The 14,358-nt window shown below is 38.2% G+C and overlaps 1 protein-coding gene across 3 annotated transcripts; it reads left to right on the top strand.

Annotated features, from left to right (window-relative positions):
* Positions 1 to 2,001: 2,001 nt before the first annotated feature.
* On the top strand, positions 2,002 to 11,191 carry LOC6565916 (retinol dehydrogenase 12). Of its 3 annotated transcripts, none has more exons than XM_032738825.1 (2): positions 2,002 to 2,060; positions 9,798 to 11,191. In XM_032738825.1, exon 2 carries the CDS (start codon positions 9,942 to 9,944, stop codon positions 11,100 to 11,102), a length of 1,161 nt encoding a protein of 386 aa, XP_032594716.1. In that variant the 5' UTR covers positions 2,002 to 2,060; positions 9,798 to 9,941; the 3' UTR covers positions 11,103 to 11,191. The 3 variants fall into 3 exon arrangements, with proteins under 3 accessions (XP_032594716.1, XP_001992728.1, XP_032594715.1); XM_001992692.2 differs by lacking the exon at positions 2,002 to 2,060 and adding an exon at positions 8,912 to 8,967; XM_032738824.1 differs by lacking the exon at positions 2,002 to 2,060 and adding an exon at positions 9,250 to 9,330.
* Positions 11,192 to 14,358: the final 3,167 nt, after the last annotated feature.

Below are 14,358 nucleotides of genomic sequence, written 5' to 3'. Positions count from 1 at the left end.
AAAATATTAGTCAACCATTTCTCTTCTTTACACACAAACATACATATATATACATATATATATATATATTTACATATATTTACATTTTCATAGGTATGTATGTATGTGCTTAACGTTCGTGAAACAGTGAAAAAAGGCTTCCACACAAGCACACACACACAGATAGTATATAGTATAGACTCAGACTCATGAGAAACCATAAAAGAAACAACCAACAAAGCTTAGTGTATTAAGCATAACGGTTTCGCCACAAACGGGAAACAAAAACAAAACAAACGAGACAAAATTGCAACTGCCAATTGCATTGTACAATAACAAGAACATAACACAATAAAACACAAAAAAAGAAAAAAATTACTAGCAAAAGACACTAAAAATAAACACAAGAATTTGCTAAAAAGAAACGAAACGTTGCAAAAGAAACACAAAGTTTAAATTTAAGCGCAATTAAATGACAATATATGTATATGTATATTTATTTATATAACATTATTTATATATATATATATATGTATTTACTTACAATTGTGAGCGAAAACAAAACAAACCTGAGCTGATATAAAAAAAAACAGACTTGACAAAATATATTATATAATGTTAAACATAATATTTGGTACGTTATAAATGCCATACAAGTGTACCTATACATACGTGTTATCACGTGTTATATATTTTTATTATTATCATTAGTATTATTATTTTTGTATTTTATTTTATTTTTTTTGCCTTTAATATACAATGGATTTATGCAAGTGCTTTGATTTTCTTAGTAATTAGTTTTTAATTTTGTTTAACATTAAACACAAAGAAAAAAGAACCAAATAAAGGAAATCGTTAAAAAACAAATGAATATATAAAATACAAATTTAGTTACTTCTTTGGATATGGGGCAAGAGTAGAGCGAGATAGAGAGAGAGAGAGAGCGAGACGAGAAAAGATTGAGTGATTCTATGCCAAATGCGCAGAAAAATGCATTGGGCGCCAGCCGGTCACAACTACGTATATACATAGTATACATATATATGTATATATAAACACTTATATATATATATATATATATATATATATATGCTTGAACCACCTTTTTGGGTGTGTTCAACTTGGACGCGCATTAGTCGCTTTTTAATGCGAAAGAAATTGCATGCGGAAGAGGAAGGGCTGCCAGGAAATCAATAGGAATGATGATGATGACAATAGAAATACAAATACAAATAAGAGTGGTAATCTGTTATCTACACACACACACACACATATGTGTGTGAACGTGTGTATATGCAATATCCTGTATGGCTGAGTAATATTTGTATACCCTGTACTTAATGCGTGCAGAGTAAAACGGGTATGCTGAAAAAGTATTTCATGGAAAGAGGGAAGCAACTGCGAATTAATTAAATTATATATTCACGATCAGCATCAACTAGACAAATTCAAACAAGATCGGATGAGAAACAGGCGAGTTATAGTCAAAAATATATTCTCTTAAAGTGATCTCTTTACTATCAGCGTAAATATGTTTTTGCGTGTGTGTGTATTATGCAGTTATTCTTCATTATCTGCGATTGCCTGTACGTGTGTGTGTGTGTGTCTATCTATGTACGATTTTTTGTCGAGAGCCGGCGATTTCAATTCGGACTTGTGAATAAATAAATACGCTTCATTTCTATAAGAAATAAGAGCGCTTTCAGGCATGCTTACATTTGGGTCTGCAAAGCGTTTGAAGGGAAATTTGTGAATAAAATAAATGGAAAATACTTATCACTTAACTTGGAAATAATGTTCCGTTTTCCTTATGTCCTGCTGTGGATGATTGTTGCCTAAACATATACTGCACTTTAGGGTATCTTTTTAAAGCATGTAGTTAATATACATACATACAGATGTATAAACATATATATGTTGATTGTCTTGGCATTGACCTATGAAGCTGCGGAGCAGAAGTCTGATCTTGATAACAAACAATCATAAATACTTTTAAGCCTACATATTTTTATTAAATTTTTTAGTCAAGCAGCAGAGCTGCAGTTTGTTTGTGTCTTTTGTCCGGCATGGGAGAAACAAAGGTAAATATTTAGAATTTTAAAATATGGAATGATGCTAATGAATCGATTGATCATTATAATATTCAATTCAATACTTTGAAAATCCGAACCGAAGAGAAGAGCTTCGACAATATGCTCTTTAAGTTGTGTTCCCCAAAAGTGTTCCCAGCAGAGCCTTTGACTAAATGTGAATCTCTTAACATTTGCACTTCGGGCATTTGGAAAGAGTAGTTATATATATTATATAACAAGTAAACTGTGTGGTAAATCAATTATTAGTTTCTTAAGCAAATATTAACATTAAGCAGACGTAACAATTGTCATCAAATGAAATGAGTCGAAGCGTAATTCATACAAATTCCGAGAGATAAATTGATCTGAGTGTTGGACTTTGAGCAGGAATACGCTCACAATTTCCCATTAAGATACAGATGTACGAAAGAAACCCAACTAGTGGCGTAATTTTATGATTGTTATTGTTATTGCTATTGATATTTTGCTGTTGTCATTCAATTAGTCATGTGAAGAAGCTAAAATTGAATTCTTTATTTTTTAATACAGTTGCAAGTGCAATGCAGATATGGAAATAAAGCCCAATATATATATATATATACATGTATATGTATATATATTTGGACATGTGTAATTTGATTTGAAGTGCTTAGAGTATCTATTTTGCAGGTGCTTATCAGGGGACTCTCACTGGAATGGGTCAGTTCGAGGGCTTGCCATATTTCCACTTCACATGTTAATAAACATTGCTGGCTATCGCTGAAATTAGTTGGATATATGCGATGTTATGGACTCATAAGTGTCAACTCTTGATTTATAGGCGGGTTTTTTCTTTCTTATTGGTTCAATAAATTAAATTGAATGATTGATGGTAAGGATGGAAAGCACTACGCAGCGAAGTGACGCATTATAATTGTCAGATACTTTATATTATAAGGAAAGTGTGGCGTTTAAAGAGCTCTCTCTCCCTCTCTCTCTCTCTCTCTCTCTCCCTCTCTCTACAAACCACGAGTTTTATATTTATTATTATGATTATTATTATTATCGCCAGACAGTTCCTACGGTAGACGTATGATGCTTTGATAAAGTCGATTTTCACCAATTTATATTATATATTATATGTTTATGTACGCATTTATAGGGACGATGTGAATGTACCTCATATATCATCATATATGTTCACGACAGACCAATTTAACAATCAGTGAGAATCTTAAGAGAACGCCAATTGATCGACGTGTGCATCAATATAAAAGTGCGACTGGTTGCTTTTTGTCATGCTTCATCAAATCGAAGTGCCAAATCGAATGCGTCTGACGCAGTCCAGCAAATCCATTCGATGCAATAACATCTTATATGTTGTGTCATACACTGCACTGTGTAAATGTTGCTATAACTATAACTGTAACTGGAACTGTAACTGTTGCTCGTTCTGCTCGTTCGCAACATGCCCGACCCCATCCCACTATTCTTCCAATGACGTTTTCATATTTGCGCTTCTTCTTGTGTAATTTCGTTTTTCCTATCTCTCACCATCTCCAATTTTTTCTATCTTTCACTCACTGTCTCTCTCCCTCTCTCTCTCTCTCTCTCTCTCTCTCTCTCTCTCTCTGTCATTCTTTCTGTCTGACGCATGTCAAGCCAAGTAACAATTGGGCTGGCCTTGATACGCGCTAAGAATTGTAGCCTTTGTTTTTGTTATTGTTACATTTCAGTTGTTTCAATTCTATTTGCTAATTTACGACTCGGTCGAGGCCGTTTTCTCTTGCTCGCCACATTTTTGTGCTATTTGTATGTACATGCATGTATCCATGTACGTATGTGTGTGTAAGTGTGTATGTGTATGCATGTATGCATGTATACCCTGCGCCCATGAATTGATTAAACTAAGGTATTCTCAAGCAGTGCAAAAGTAACGTTCTAATGTAATTGAGTTCAATCGCTTCGGAATTGCATCTTCCACAAATTAGAATCTTTTATAAGGATTATCAAATGTTTAGATATGAATTATAATAATGGGAAAGCGGTGCTTTAATATTTTGTTTTGATTGCAGGGTATTCGCCAGCGAGTAAGTTAAGCTAGAGAGATTCTTATATGATTTTTCGATGCTTAGGCGAGGCAGCAATAAATGGCAACAGGTTTTCATTGAAACAGACAACAGACAACAACAACAACAACAACACTAACAATTTAAACCACCTCGCTCCTCCTCCCGCCACCCAACCCCAGCCCACTTCCTCCCCCTTACACCGTTGAGCAATCAATGTTACCCGCATGAATGAGTCGCGCGTGTTCCGTTCAATTCTCCAATTATGATTTGACAAACAATTTCTTGTTTTATCCCCTTCGATTTGGCCAGCATGAATAGCAATGTGACGTTAAAGGAAATTTGCCTTTGATACAGTTGACACAGAGGTTAAAGATACATTCCCCCTAGCACACACACACAGCTATTTACCTAGAGGTAAGCGACATTAGCGTTTATGCAAATGAGGTTTCTGCAGCTAGGACCCCGCGCTCCAATATTGAGACTTGGCTTGGTTGAGTTGAGTTGCGTTGAGTTGTTCGATTATCGTTAAGTTTAAATGCGCTCACCCCCTTCCCTCTCTCTCTCGCATTGTCACCCATTCGTAGTGCATGTGTATAATTAGTGTTGGCAAGCGCTTTTAATAAATGTCATTTCATTTCTTGCTCATGTGCATGTGCTTGCATGTGCATGCATGTGCATGCGTGTGTGTGTGTGTGTGTGTGCGTTAATCTAATTGCAGGCTGCAATTAAACGCAAATTGTTTATTATTTGTCTTTGCTGTCTGTTTTTGTGCTGTTGCAACAGCATGCAACACAAAGAAAACTGACTTGGAGCAGGCAGGCAAATTGCAATGGGTATATGTATGTACAATGTACTTAAGTGCATAGTACAGTTGGCCTGCATTGGACTGGTTTATTTTCGTCTCTTGCGTTTTGGCATCTTTATCGCATTGTTTACAGATCCGCTGAAGATCAAGGTGAACCGGTAGAGGAGGATAAGCGAGACTGTTGCCAAAACCAAATAAGAAAACAGCCACGAGTATCTCCCTGTCTCTTTCACTCTCTCTCTGTCTCTCTCTCTCTCTGTAAGTGTTTTGCATACAAATATTTTATTTTTAAGTTGCCACAAAATTTGCATTGACGTCACAGTTGTACAGCGCGTGGAGGGGGCAATGAGCGCAATGAGCAATGTTGCAAAACGCTAAAGGATGTCGATGTCGATGTGGATGTGGGTGTGGAGAAGTTGTGTTGACAAGCGTGTAATGGAGCCTTAGGCGTGGGCTCGGATGCTGCTCAAGGAATGAGCAAATTAACAAGCATCAACAACTAACTCAATAAGCGCACTTAAGTCTTAAGCCTGCCAAGACAGCATGGATTTAAAGAGGATGTGTTGGGAAACGTGCTCATTAAGCAGACCACTGAAAGCTTTTCATTTATTCACATACACATAACATGTCAATTTTGTAAAGATAATCTCAATAAATAGAATTATAAGTTTATTTATAAGTTTAATTTGATATATGTATATTGGGATTCATTTCAAGATAATACCTATACAGATACACGATGTACACGATGCAGCACATAGCAATTTTAAATAGTAACTATCTGATTAACCAATCGATGAATGAAAACTTGCATAAGTTGGTTGTAATCAATGTAATAAAAAAAAAAGAGCAGACATCTAAACTAAAGTTAATATTCCACATTTGAGTTGGTATTTTGTGTGTCTACGCCTATTGTTTGATTGTTCCTATATGACAGCTATATGATCCGGAGATTAGACAGAACGAAAAAGCTTTATTGAGATATGTTAAAATAGATTAGAGTCTGATCGATAACTACGCACAAATCATGATGTTAATGCTTGAGTTGGTCCCATTGCATTCTCACATCTTCTTGCTATGGAAAATTCCCAAAAACTTGTCGTGCAGCCCAAAATAAGGGTAAGGGCTCATTGAGAGCTCCATGGAAGTGTGGACGAAATAGTTCAGGCCTACGAGAGGGTTGCTTCATGAAATGCTCATCGATTTAACAACGCCTGCTTATCCTGACCTAGTCCAAGAATCACCACATGCGCAACTCTCGCTCGCTCTCTCTTTCTCTCTCTCTCTCTCGAGCTCTCCCTCTCTTGTTGCTCTCTCTCTCTCTCTGAGTCGTTGGGCAGGAGTTGGTACTGACGTAAACATGCGTAAACTCACGTCAGCCACAGCGACAACAATGTTGACAATGTTTGTCTGAACCATCAAAGATGACAAGTTGTCCTCGGCCTCTCTGTTGTTGGCCATGTTCATGCCCATGCCCATGTCCATGCCCATGTCCATGTCCATGTCGACCTTCTCGCCCCGTCCCCCTCACCCTTGACTCCGTCAAGAGCATTCAACTTTGGTTTCGCACGTTTTACGACTGTGCCGCTTATTGATTTTGTATATCAACGGATTTCCCTGTTATTCTTGACTTTCCTAAACATTTCTTCCAGCCATTCACCATGTCCCAAGCATTGTGTTAACAATTTATGTGTATTAATGATTTTGGCTACTCAATTTTGTGGCTATTGAGTGTGTGGCATTTACACAAGTCGAATATGCTAAGAACCTATAAAAACTAAATCAAATAAAGTTGAGTAAACATTTTTGCTTCAAATCGGATTGGATTTGTATTTCTGATACTCTGTAAATATGCAAATCAATAATAGGGGCATACTCAAGTGCTCAAATGTTCGAGACATCAATAAATTGTGAATAAATTCATATTCCCCGACTTAAATGTAATTAAAAGCTGAACGCTTAAGTAAATATTTTCAAATGACGCACAAGAATCAAGTATGCAGTTACTCGGTCCAAATATGTACATATGTATGTATATCATAATTTTCATATGAAAACAAGTAGCAATTACTAAACAATTCTAAGTTTTAAGGTAATTATAAATTACAAGTCAGCAGGGAGAATTTATTTACTTAATATCAACTAAAGTCAGTCGAAACACAAAAAGAAAAAAAAACAGAAAAATACAAAAAGTATAAATTTGATTTAATTAAAATAAAAATAAATAAATAATTTTAAGATTTATAAGATTAAGTTTATTTAGAAGCAAAAAGGGTCTATAAATTGTTGCATGGCTCGCGGAAAATCCAGAAGAAAACAAAAAAGCAATAAAAAATAACTCTTTAAGATCAAAGATGCTTCATTTTGCATAAACTTTTACCCACTTTCAATAGATTATTATATATGATACTCACATAACACTAAATCGGAATCTGTTTTTGAAATATAATTGTAAAAATGTTCACATTTAATACAAATACCTCAAATCGCATGCAATCAATATTTGTATTCGTTTGTAATTGAGATTAATTATTTGATTTTTGTTGCTGCTCTAACTTACATTAAGTGAAATGTTAAATTTGTTGTTTTTTTTTCTACTCGGGCATCGAATAAAGAGAGGAGTATATTGGCCAAGTCAATTTGAAATGCTGCAAGCCCTGCTCACCGACTGAGAAGTTGGTGTTAGATGAGGCGAAAGTGCGGAGTGGTTGGAGTCCAATTGAGAGAGCGTCGCCAGCGATGAAAACAAAACAAACAAGGCGTTGATGAAGAAGAACATCCGAATACGGAATGCAAGTAAAATTGCTTAACGGCAGCGTCGACGCTGCCACCGAAGCGAACAATAAACCACAACTAAAAGTACTGTAGTCGACTACGATTTACCCTGAACCCAGCTGTTAACTATTTTCAGTTTTATTGGAAAATTTCCATTTAAAAGCATTGCACCAAAATGTAAGCAGGTCTGCAAGCACGCTCTGCCGACAAACACGTGAATATTCATACATACATACATACATATATACGTACACGCAATCGTAACGGGGTAACGGGCTCCGCAGCATACACACAAAAACATATTGACGCTCGCGTCGTTTATCGTGCCATCTCTTTCTACCACATGCGCTCGCATATTTATGCATACAGAAAATGCTTGCGGCTGCTGATGGAAATGAGATCAATATGTTAATCTATTTTCGACTATAACTTGGGTGTTTCTTAACCGATCTTGATGAAATTTAGGCAGTTGATCAATAATATGCATATGTATATTCTGTATAAATTAAAAGATGCTGCCTTTGAAATTGTAGCATTTATTGCAATCGGAAATTTAAATGTATCGATAATCGAGCAACGAAGGCAATTGTTGATAAAAATAAAGCAAACTAGAACTACGCCTCGTATACGAGAACCTGTATGCCAAATTTGAAGTCTCTAGCTCTAATAGTCTCTGAGATCTGCGTGTTCATACCGACGGACAGACGGACATGACTATATCGACTCGCCTGTTGACGCTGATCAAGAATATATATACTTTATGGGGTCGGAAATGCTCCCTTCTGCCTGTTACATACATTTGCACGAAACCATTATACCCTTTTTACCCATTTGTAATGTGTTCAGGGTATAAAAAGTGCTCTAAAGTGAAAGTTGAAAACTAAAACAAAATTCAAGAGAAGAAAAAGAAATTAAAGCCAACAATCAACAGCTGAAATGGGAATGACGGGCAGCGGCCGTTGCGGCTTCTATAGTTATGTTCGCTTTGCCGACGTTGACTGCGACTGCGACTGCGACGGTGACTGCGACTGCGACTCTGACGCCTGCATATGCACTAAGTTATGTTAATAACAGACGCTAGCTGCGATGCCGACGACGACGGCGTCGACGACGCCACTCAATATTATATTCAGGTTATTTTGACGCATTAGCGGCAGCTCAGGTGTAGTAGACCAGCCATTGGGAGCCACAGCCAGAGCCACAGCCAGTGCCACAGCCAGAGTCAGAGTCAGTGTCATTGTCGGCCTCAGTTGGTTAAGACCGCGCGAGACGCTTGGACGCAACGGTAACAAGAGCAATCATACAGAAAGACATCAACATCAACATCGACATCCCTTCCCATTCCATTCCTCAAGCAGCTCAACAAGAGCAACAGCAACGGCAACAACAAATAGCACAGATCGAGAGATAGCCAGCCGGCAACATTCAAGTCAAGTGCTCAACTTAACGAAAGCCATATTTTGTAACTCTCTCATTCAGCTTGTTGTTGTTGTTGTTGTTATTGTTGTTGTTGTTTTCTGTTGCCGCACAAATGTGTGAAATTGGCGCGTGAGGAAGTGTGGCCCACAACACCAAAACCAAAAAACCAAAGAAGAAAAAAAAAAAGAAAAAAAGAAAAGTTGGCTCATCGTCGTATCGTATTTGACAAGTAAGCGCACAGTTCGTCAGCCAAGTCAAGTCAAGTCAAGTCAACTCAAGTGTTGAAACTGTTTGGAAAGTGTACTTTAAGTGAGATTTAAAGAATGTAATCGATAAGATTGCTTCCAAATGACCGATTAACGTGAAAACCCTTTCAAATTTGAGTGTTGACTTTTGAGTGTTCCACTAATTACATCGATTAAGAAATCTACTTGTCAGTTAATCAGAGCTCTTCAGTAATCTTTTCGTTTAGTGACATATATCGACTATCGATAAATTATTGCTAACTAATCATCTTTAAGAGTAATCAGAGCTCTTTAATCATCTTATCTACGAGTGATATATCGATTATCGATAAATTATTGCTAACTGATAATCATTAAAATTAATAAGATCTCCTTAATAATTTTATCGACTAGTCATGTATCGATAATCGATCAATTCTTGCAAACTAATAATCGCTGCTTCTATTTACAGGCACAACAAACTATTTGAAGTGATCCACACCCACACCCACACCCACAACCCCACCCCCTCCCCTCCGCCCACCCAGTCCAGCCACCAATTAACGTTCACACACACAGATAAGAGAGACAAATAGGCAGAGGCATAAGTGAAACTATGTCGGAGGCTGTTACGCCCCCAAGGACGACAACGCCCCCAGTTATCGAGGAGGAGAAGGCGCTGTGCTTTCGCGGGATCTGGGCGTGGCTGGTGCTGGTGTTGCTGATTGTGTTGTGCGTTGTGTGCATCATGTGGCTGCTGAGGAAGTGCATCCAGGGACCGGCGTATCGCAAGGCGAATCGCATCGATGGCAAAGTGGTCATCGTCACCGGCTGCAACACAGGCATTGGCAAGGAAACGGTCCTCGAGCTGGCACGGCGTGGCGCCAAGATCTATATGGCGTGCCGCGATCCGAGCCGGTGCGAGGCGACCCGCATCGAGATCATAGATCGCACACAGAATCAGCAGCTTTACAATCGCAGCTTGGATCTCGGCTCGCTGGAGTCGGTGCGCAACTTTGTGGCACGCTTCAAAACCGAGGAGACACGGCTCGATCTGCTGATCAACAATGCGGGCATCATGGCCTGCCCCCGCTCCCTCACCTCCGACGGCTATGAGCAGCAGCTGGGCGTCAATCATCTGGGTCACTTTCTGCTCACCAATCTGCTGCTGGATCGCCTCAAGCAGGCGACGCCCAGTCGCATTGTCGTCGTCAGCTCGGCGGCATATCTCTTTGGGCGCATCAATCGCTCGGATCTGATGAGTGAGCGCAACTACAGCAAATTCTTTGGCGCCTACGCCCAATCCAAGCTGGCCAACATACTGTTCACGCGCAAGCTATCCAATCTGCTCCACGGCACGGGGGTAACGGTCAACTGTTGTCATCCGGGCGTGGTGCGCACCGAGCTGAATCGCCACTTTGCCGGTCCCAATTGGACAAAGAACACGCTGAAGGTCGGCTCGCTGTATTTCTTCAAAACGCCACGTGCCGGCGCACAGACATCACTGCGCCTGGCCCTCGATCCCAAGCTGGAGTGCTCCTCGGGCGGTTACTATTCCGATTGCATGCGTTTCCCACTGATGCCCTGGGCGAGGAACATGGACACCGCCGACTGGCTGTGGCGTGAGAGCGAGAAACTTGTCGGACTGCCGCCCATTGAGCCATCGCCACCCGGACAGAATGCCCAGAATGCTCCCAATGGGAATGGAACACCTGCTGCCCCCGATAAGCACGACGATGACGTGGAGACCGTTGTCGTCGATCGTCCGTCCAGTTGAAGGGCTCCAGTCGGAAACCAGTTTCTAACCTGTTCTCAACTGTTTGCAAATCAGAGATACAAATACATATCTATATACAAATCAGTAAATATATATATATATATATATACATATATCTGGAGAGCAAAACACGTGTGAAGACAATAACTTGGTGGCATGCAACATGCATGGCTGAATTTTTAGTTTATGGAATTTTTTGCATTTTAATCGATTAGCGTTGCTCTTAGCAACGTTGCCAAACACTTTTATCTGATATATACCCTCTGATTCTATACCCACTGATCCGTTGCAGTTCTAATGAACCAATTTGAAGTTTTTCCCCTATCTTCAAAGTATGTTTTTCTATGTTTTTCTATGCAATTGTTCATGTTTTCCCTAATATATCTTCCATCCTCAGCCCAGTGGTGGAGTCCTTGGCACATTTAATATTATTTGTTAGCGCAGTTAAGTCGTAATTCTAATGAATATATTCAATATGCACATTCATCGAAGAAATGAGATTTCATTAATAAAAAATACATAATGTCGCCATACTTACAAATTAATACATAGAGTTTCCCAAATGATATTTAAAAAATGCACAATTTATTGTCTTCACACCTATTTTACTTTCCAGGTGTGTGAATGTATATGTGATTAACTTTTTTTTTTGTTTCGGGTCAGCGCTCGGATTCGGATTTCAATATTTAATTGAACTTTTTTTTTTTGTGTAATTTTAAGTTGAGTACTCGAAATGGAGAAATGCAAAAATAAAACAGAACCAAAACAAACAAATAAAGTCAAAAACTCAACGAACGACAACAACAGCAAGAACAAAGCAAAACAAAAGCAAAATCAAAAGCAAATTGTTGAAATGGCCGCAGTTGCAGCAGCTGCTGCTTCTTCTTCTTCGTCATTCAGTCACTCTGTCCGCATTGCCTGTCGTTCGCGTTCGTTCACATGCCATTAGCGCAAGCAAAAACACAACAGAAATGAAACAAAAAAGAACAAATCATAAGCAACAGCATCGAGAGTGCAATTAAACCGACGCAGGCCACTGGGGGTCGTTTTGCGCCACAAGCTTTGGATTGGGATAATCGTATTACATGTGGCATTATGTATGCATGAATGTGGCAGCCACTAACTGCTGCTGCTGCTCTTGGTCACTGGTCGGCAATTAGACACGCCTAATGGAGGCTTTACCAAGTTGTGCTTGTTATCAGAGCGCAACAAATAACGCGCAAAATGGGAGTTGGCTGCAGATAATAAACACTCATTAAATTTAATTTATGCACATATCTTTAATAAACCAAATCCGAATTGAGCAAATTCCATGGTATGGAAATCACAAACTATCTCTGTAAGAGGTATGAGAGTGTCCACATAAGGGTTAAACAATAAATAAAGCAAGAATCAACTAGCTTCCAGCAATTAACCGAAAAATTGCATGGAAAATTCCATTCGCTTTGAGTGGCTTTGCATTGTGATCACCCTTTTATTCAAAGCATACACACACAACACACACACACATACACTCACAGAGGCAAGCAGAAAAGACCAAACTGAAAGATGCCCTGGCCAAACAAACCCAGATACAATCATTAATTTCTTTTATGAAAAAATTTAAAGCTTATGCGAAACATTAGGCACGTTTATACATACATACGTACATATATTTATATATATACATATGTATGTAAATATGTAGGTAAAATTATTGGAATTTTGAGCATTGGCAGAATTGGTTCACGAAATGCATATGCAAATCTTAACAAAAGTCAGCTGTCTGGCAAAGGCCTAAAACATAAATACATACATACATGCAGACATATGTACATACATACATACATTCATTACAAAATGCGATGAAAAAAAAGAAGCAAACCAAAAACTTTCCACAGAGAGAATCGCATTTTTTCAATGCGAAAAATTACGCTTGAGCACGTACTGAGACCGAAGAACCGCACAACGAGAGAGAGAGAGAGAGAGAGGGATATGAAGAAACGTATGTATGTATGTACATGGATATGCATATTGTGTATGTATGTAAATACATGTAGTAAATAAACACGTGAAAACATTGATGTTAATTGGAATTATCGAATAAACTAAAAACTGCATTGCATTGGCAACTTGATGATGGGTTGAGATTGCAGCAAAACAGTGCAAGTATGTACATACATACACACATATATATATATATATATATATATATATATAAATATAAATGTATATGTATATCTGCAGTAAGCTGTTTGCTTAGTGATATCATTGAATCGTGAATGCAGCTGATGATGCAATCGAGAATTACAAGATAGGAAAGTCGGTCAGTAAACTGTGGGCATATCAAAAGGCAGCTAAAGCAACAAGTGCTTATTGATAGACTATGCACATAAAGGTACATATATATAGAAGAAGATACAGTTACACTTTTAACAGAACTCTTAAAATTATTAATCAGTACAGACAAGATACGAATTGAATAATCTTAGGATCATTTTGAACTAAGACCGGTTACAGGTGAGCTTGTAATTGAGGGTATTAAGATGGTATGCCATATAAGCGAGCATTTACAGGGTATGCATGTGTATATTGTGTGTGTCATTTTACTGCCCATTTGCATTGCAATGCCCAATGACAATTATAATTACAAACGTGACTGGGCATGGGCAGCGCTGAGTCTGAGTCCAAATCAGAGTCCGAGTTCAAATCACATTTAAAATCATTACTGCTATCATTGGCCCGCTGCCCTCTGCCCCCTGGCGCCCTGCAATTTTAATTGCAACTCTATAAAAATAAAAGCAACTTGAATTTATAATAATAAGCATGTCTGCCGTAGTTCAATTAACTTAATGCTAATGTTTCAGCTAGCCCAGTTATAAGCAGAGACATATGTATGTATATACACATATGCATACATACATCTATATACACATACATAGATATGTATGTATGTGGCATACATACAAATGTGGCAAGCAGCTAAGTGTACTTGGGAGTAGAGTGCAGAATGGGCTAACTCGCATTCAGCTGTGGAAAATGGCAAACCCAAATGCCAATGTTTCTCTAATGATGTAAAAACAAAAACAGATGATGTTAAAAGAAAAACAAAACATTTGAACGATCGCAAAAAGCAACAAAAAATGGCTATTAACAAAGCAATTTGAATTGATGGATTCGTTGACTTGCATAACTATAACTAATTTTTTTGTTGTTCATGCATTTTTGCATTTTTGCATTTTTGAGTGCAAAACCAACAAGATAAGTAGAAACTTGA

The sequence above is a fragment of the Drosophila grimshawi genome, unplaced genomic scaffold (genome assembly GCF_018153295.1).
Source record: "Drosophila grimshawi isolate 15287-2541.00 unplaced genomic scaffold, ASM1815329v1 contig_848, whole genome shotgun sequence".
Taxonomy (NCBI): Eukaryota; Metazoa; Arthropoda; class Insecta; order Diptera; family Drosophilidae; genus Drosophila; species Drosophila grimshawi.
Note: the sequence above shows the minus strand (reverse complement) of the source record. Positions and strands in the feature narration are given on the sequence as shown.

Excerpts from the sequence above, each read along its gene's own strand:
- LOC6565916 (XM_032738825.1), top strand. The coding sequence starts at position 9,942 with ATGTCGGAGGCTGTTACGCCCCCAAGGACGACAACGCCCCCAGTTATC.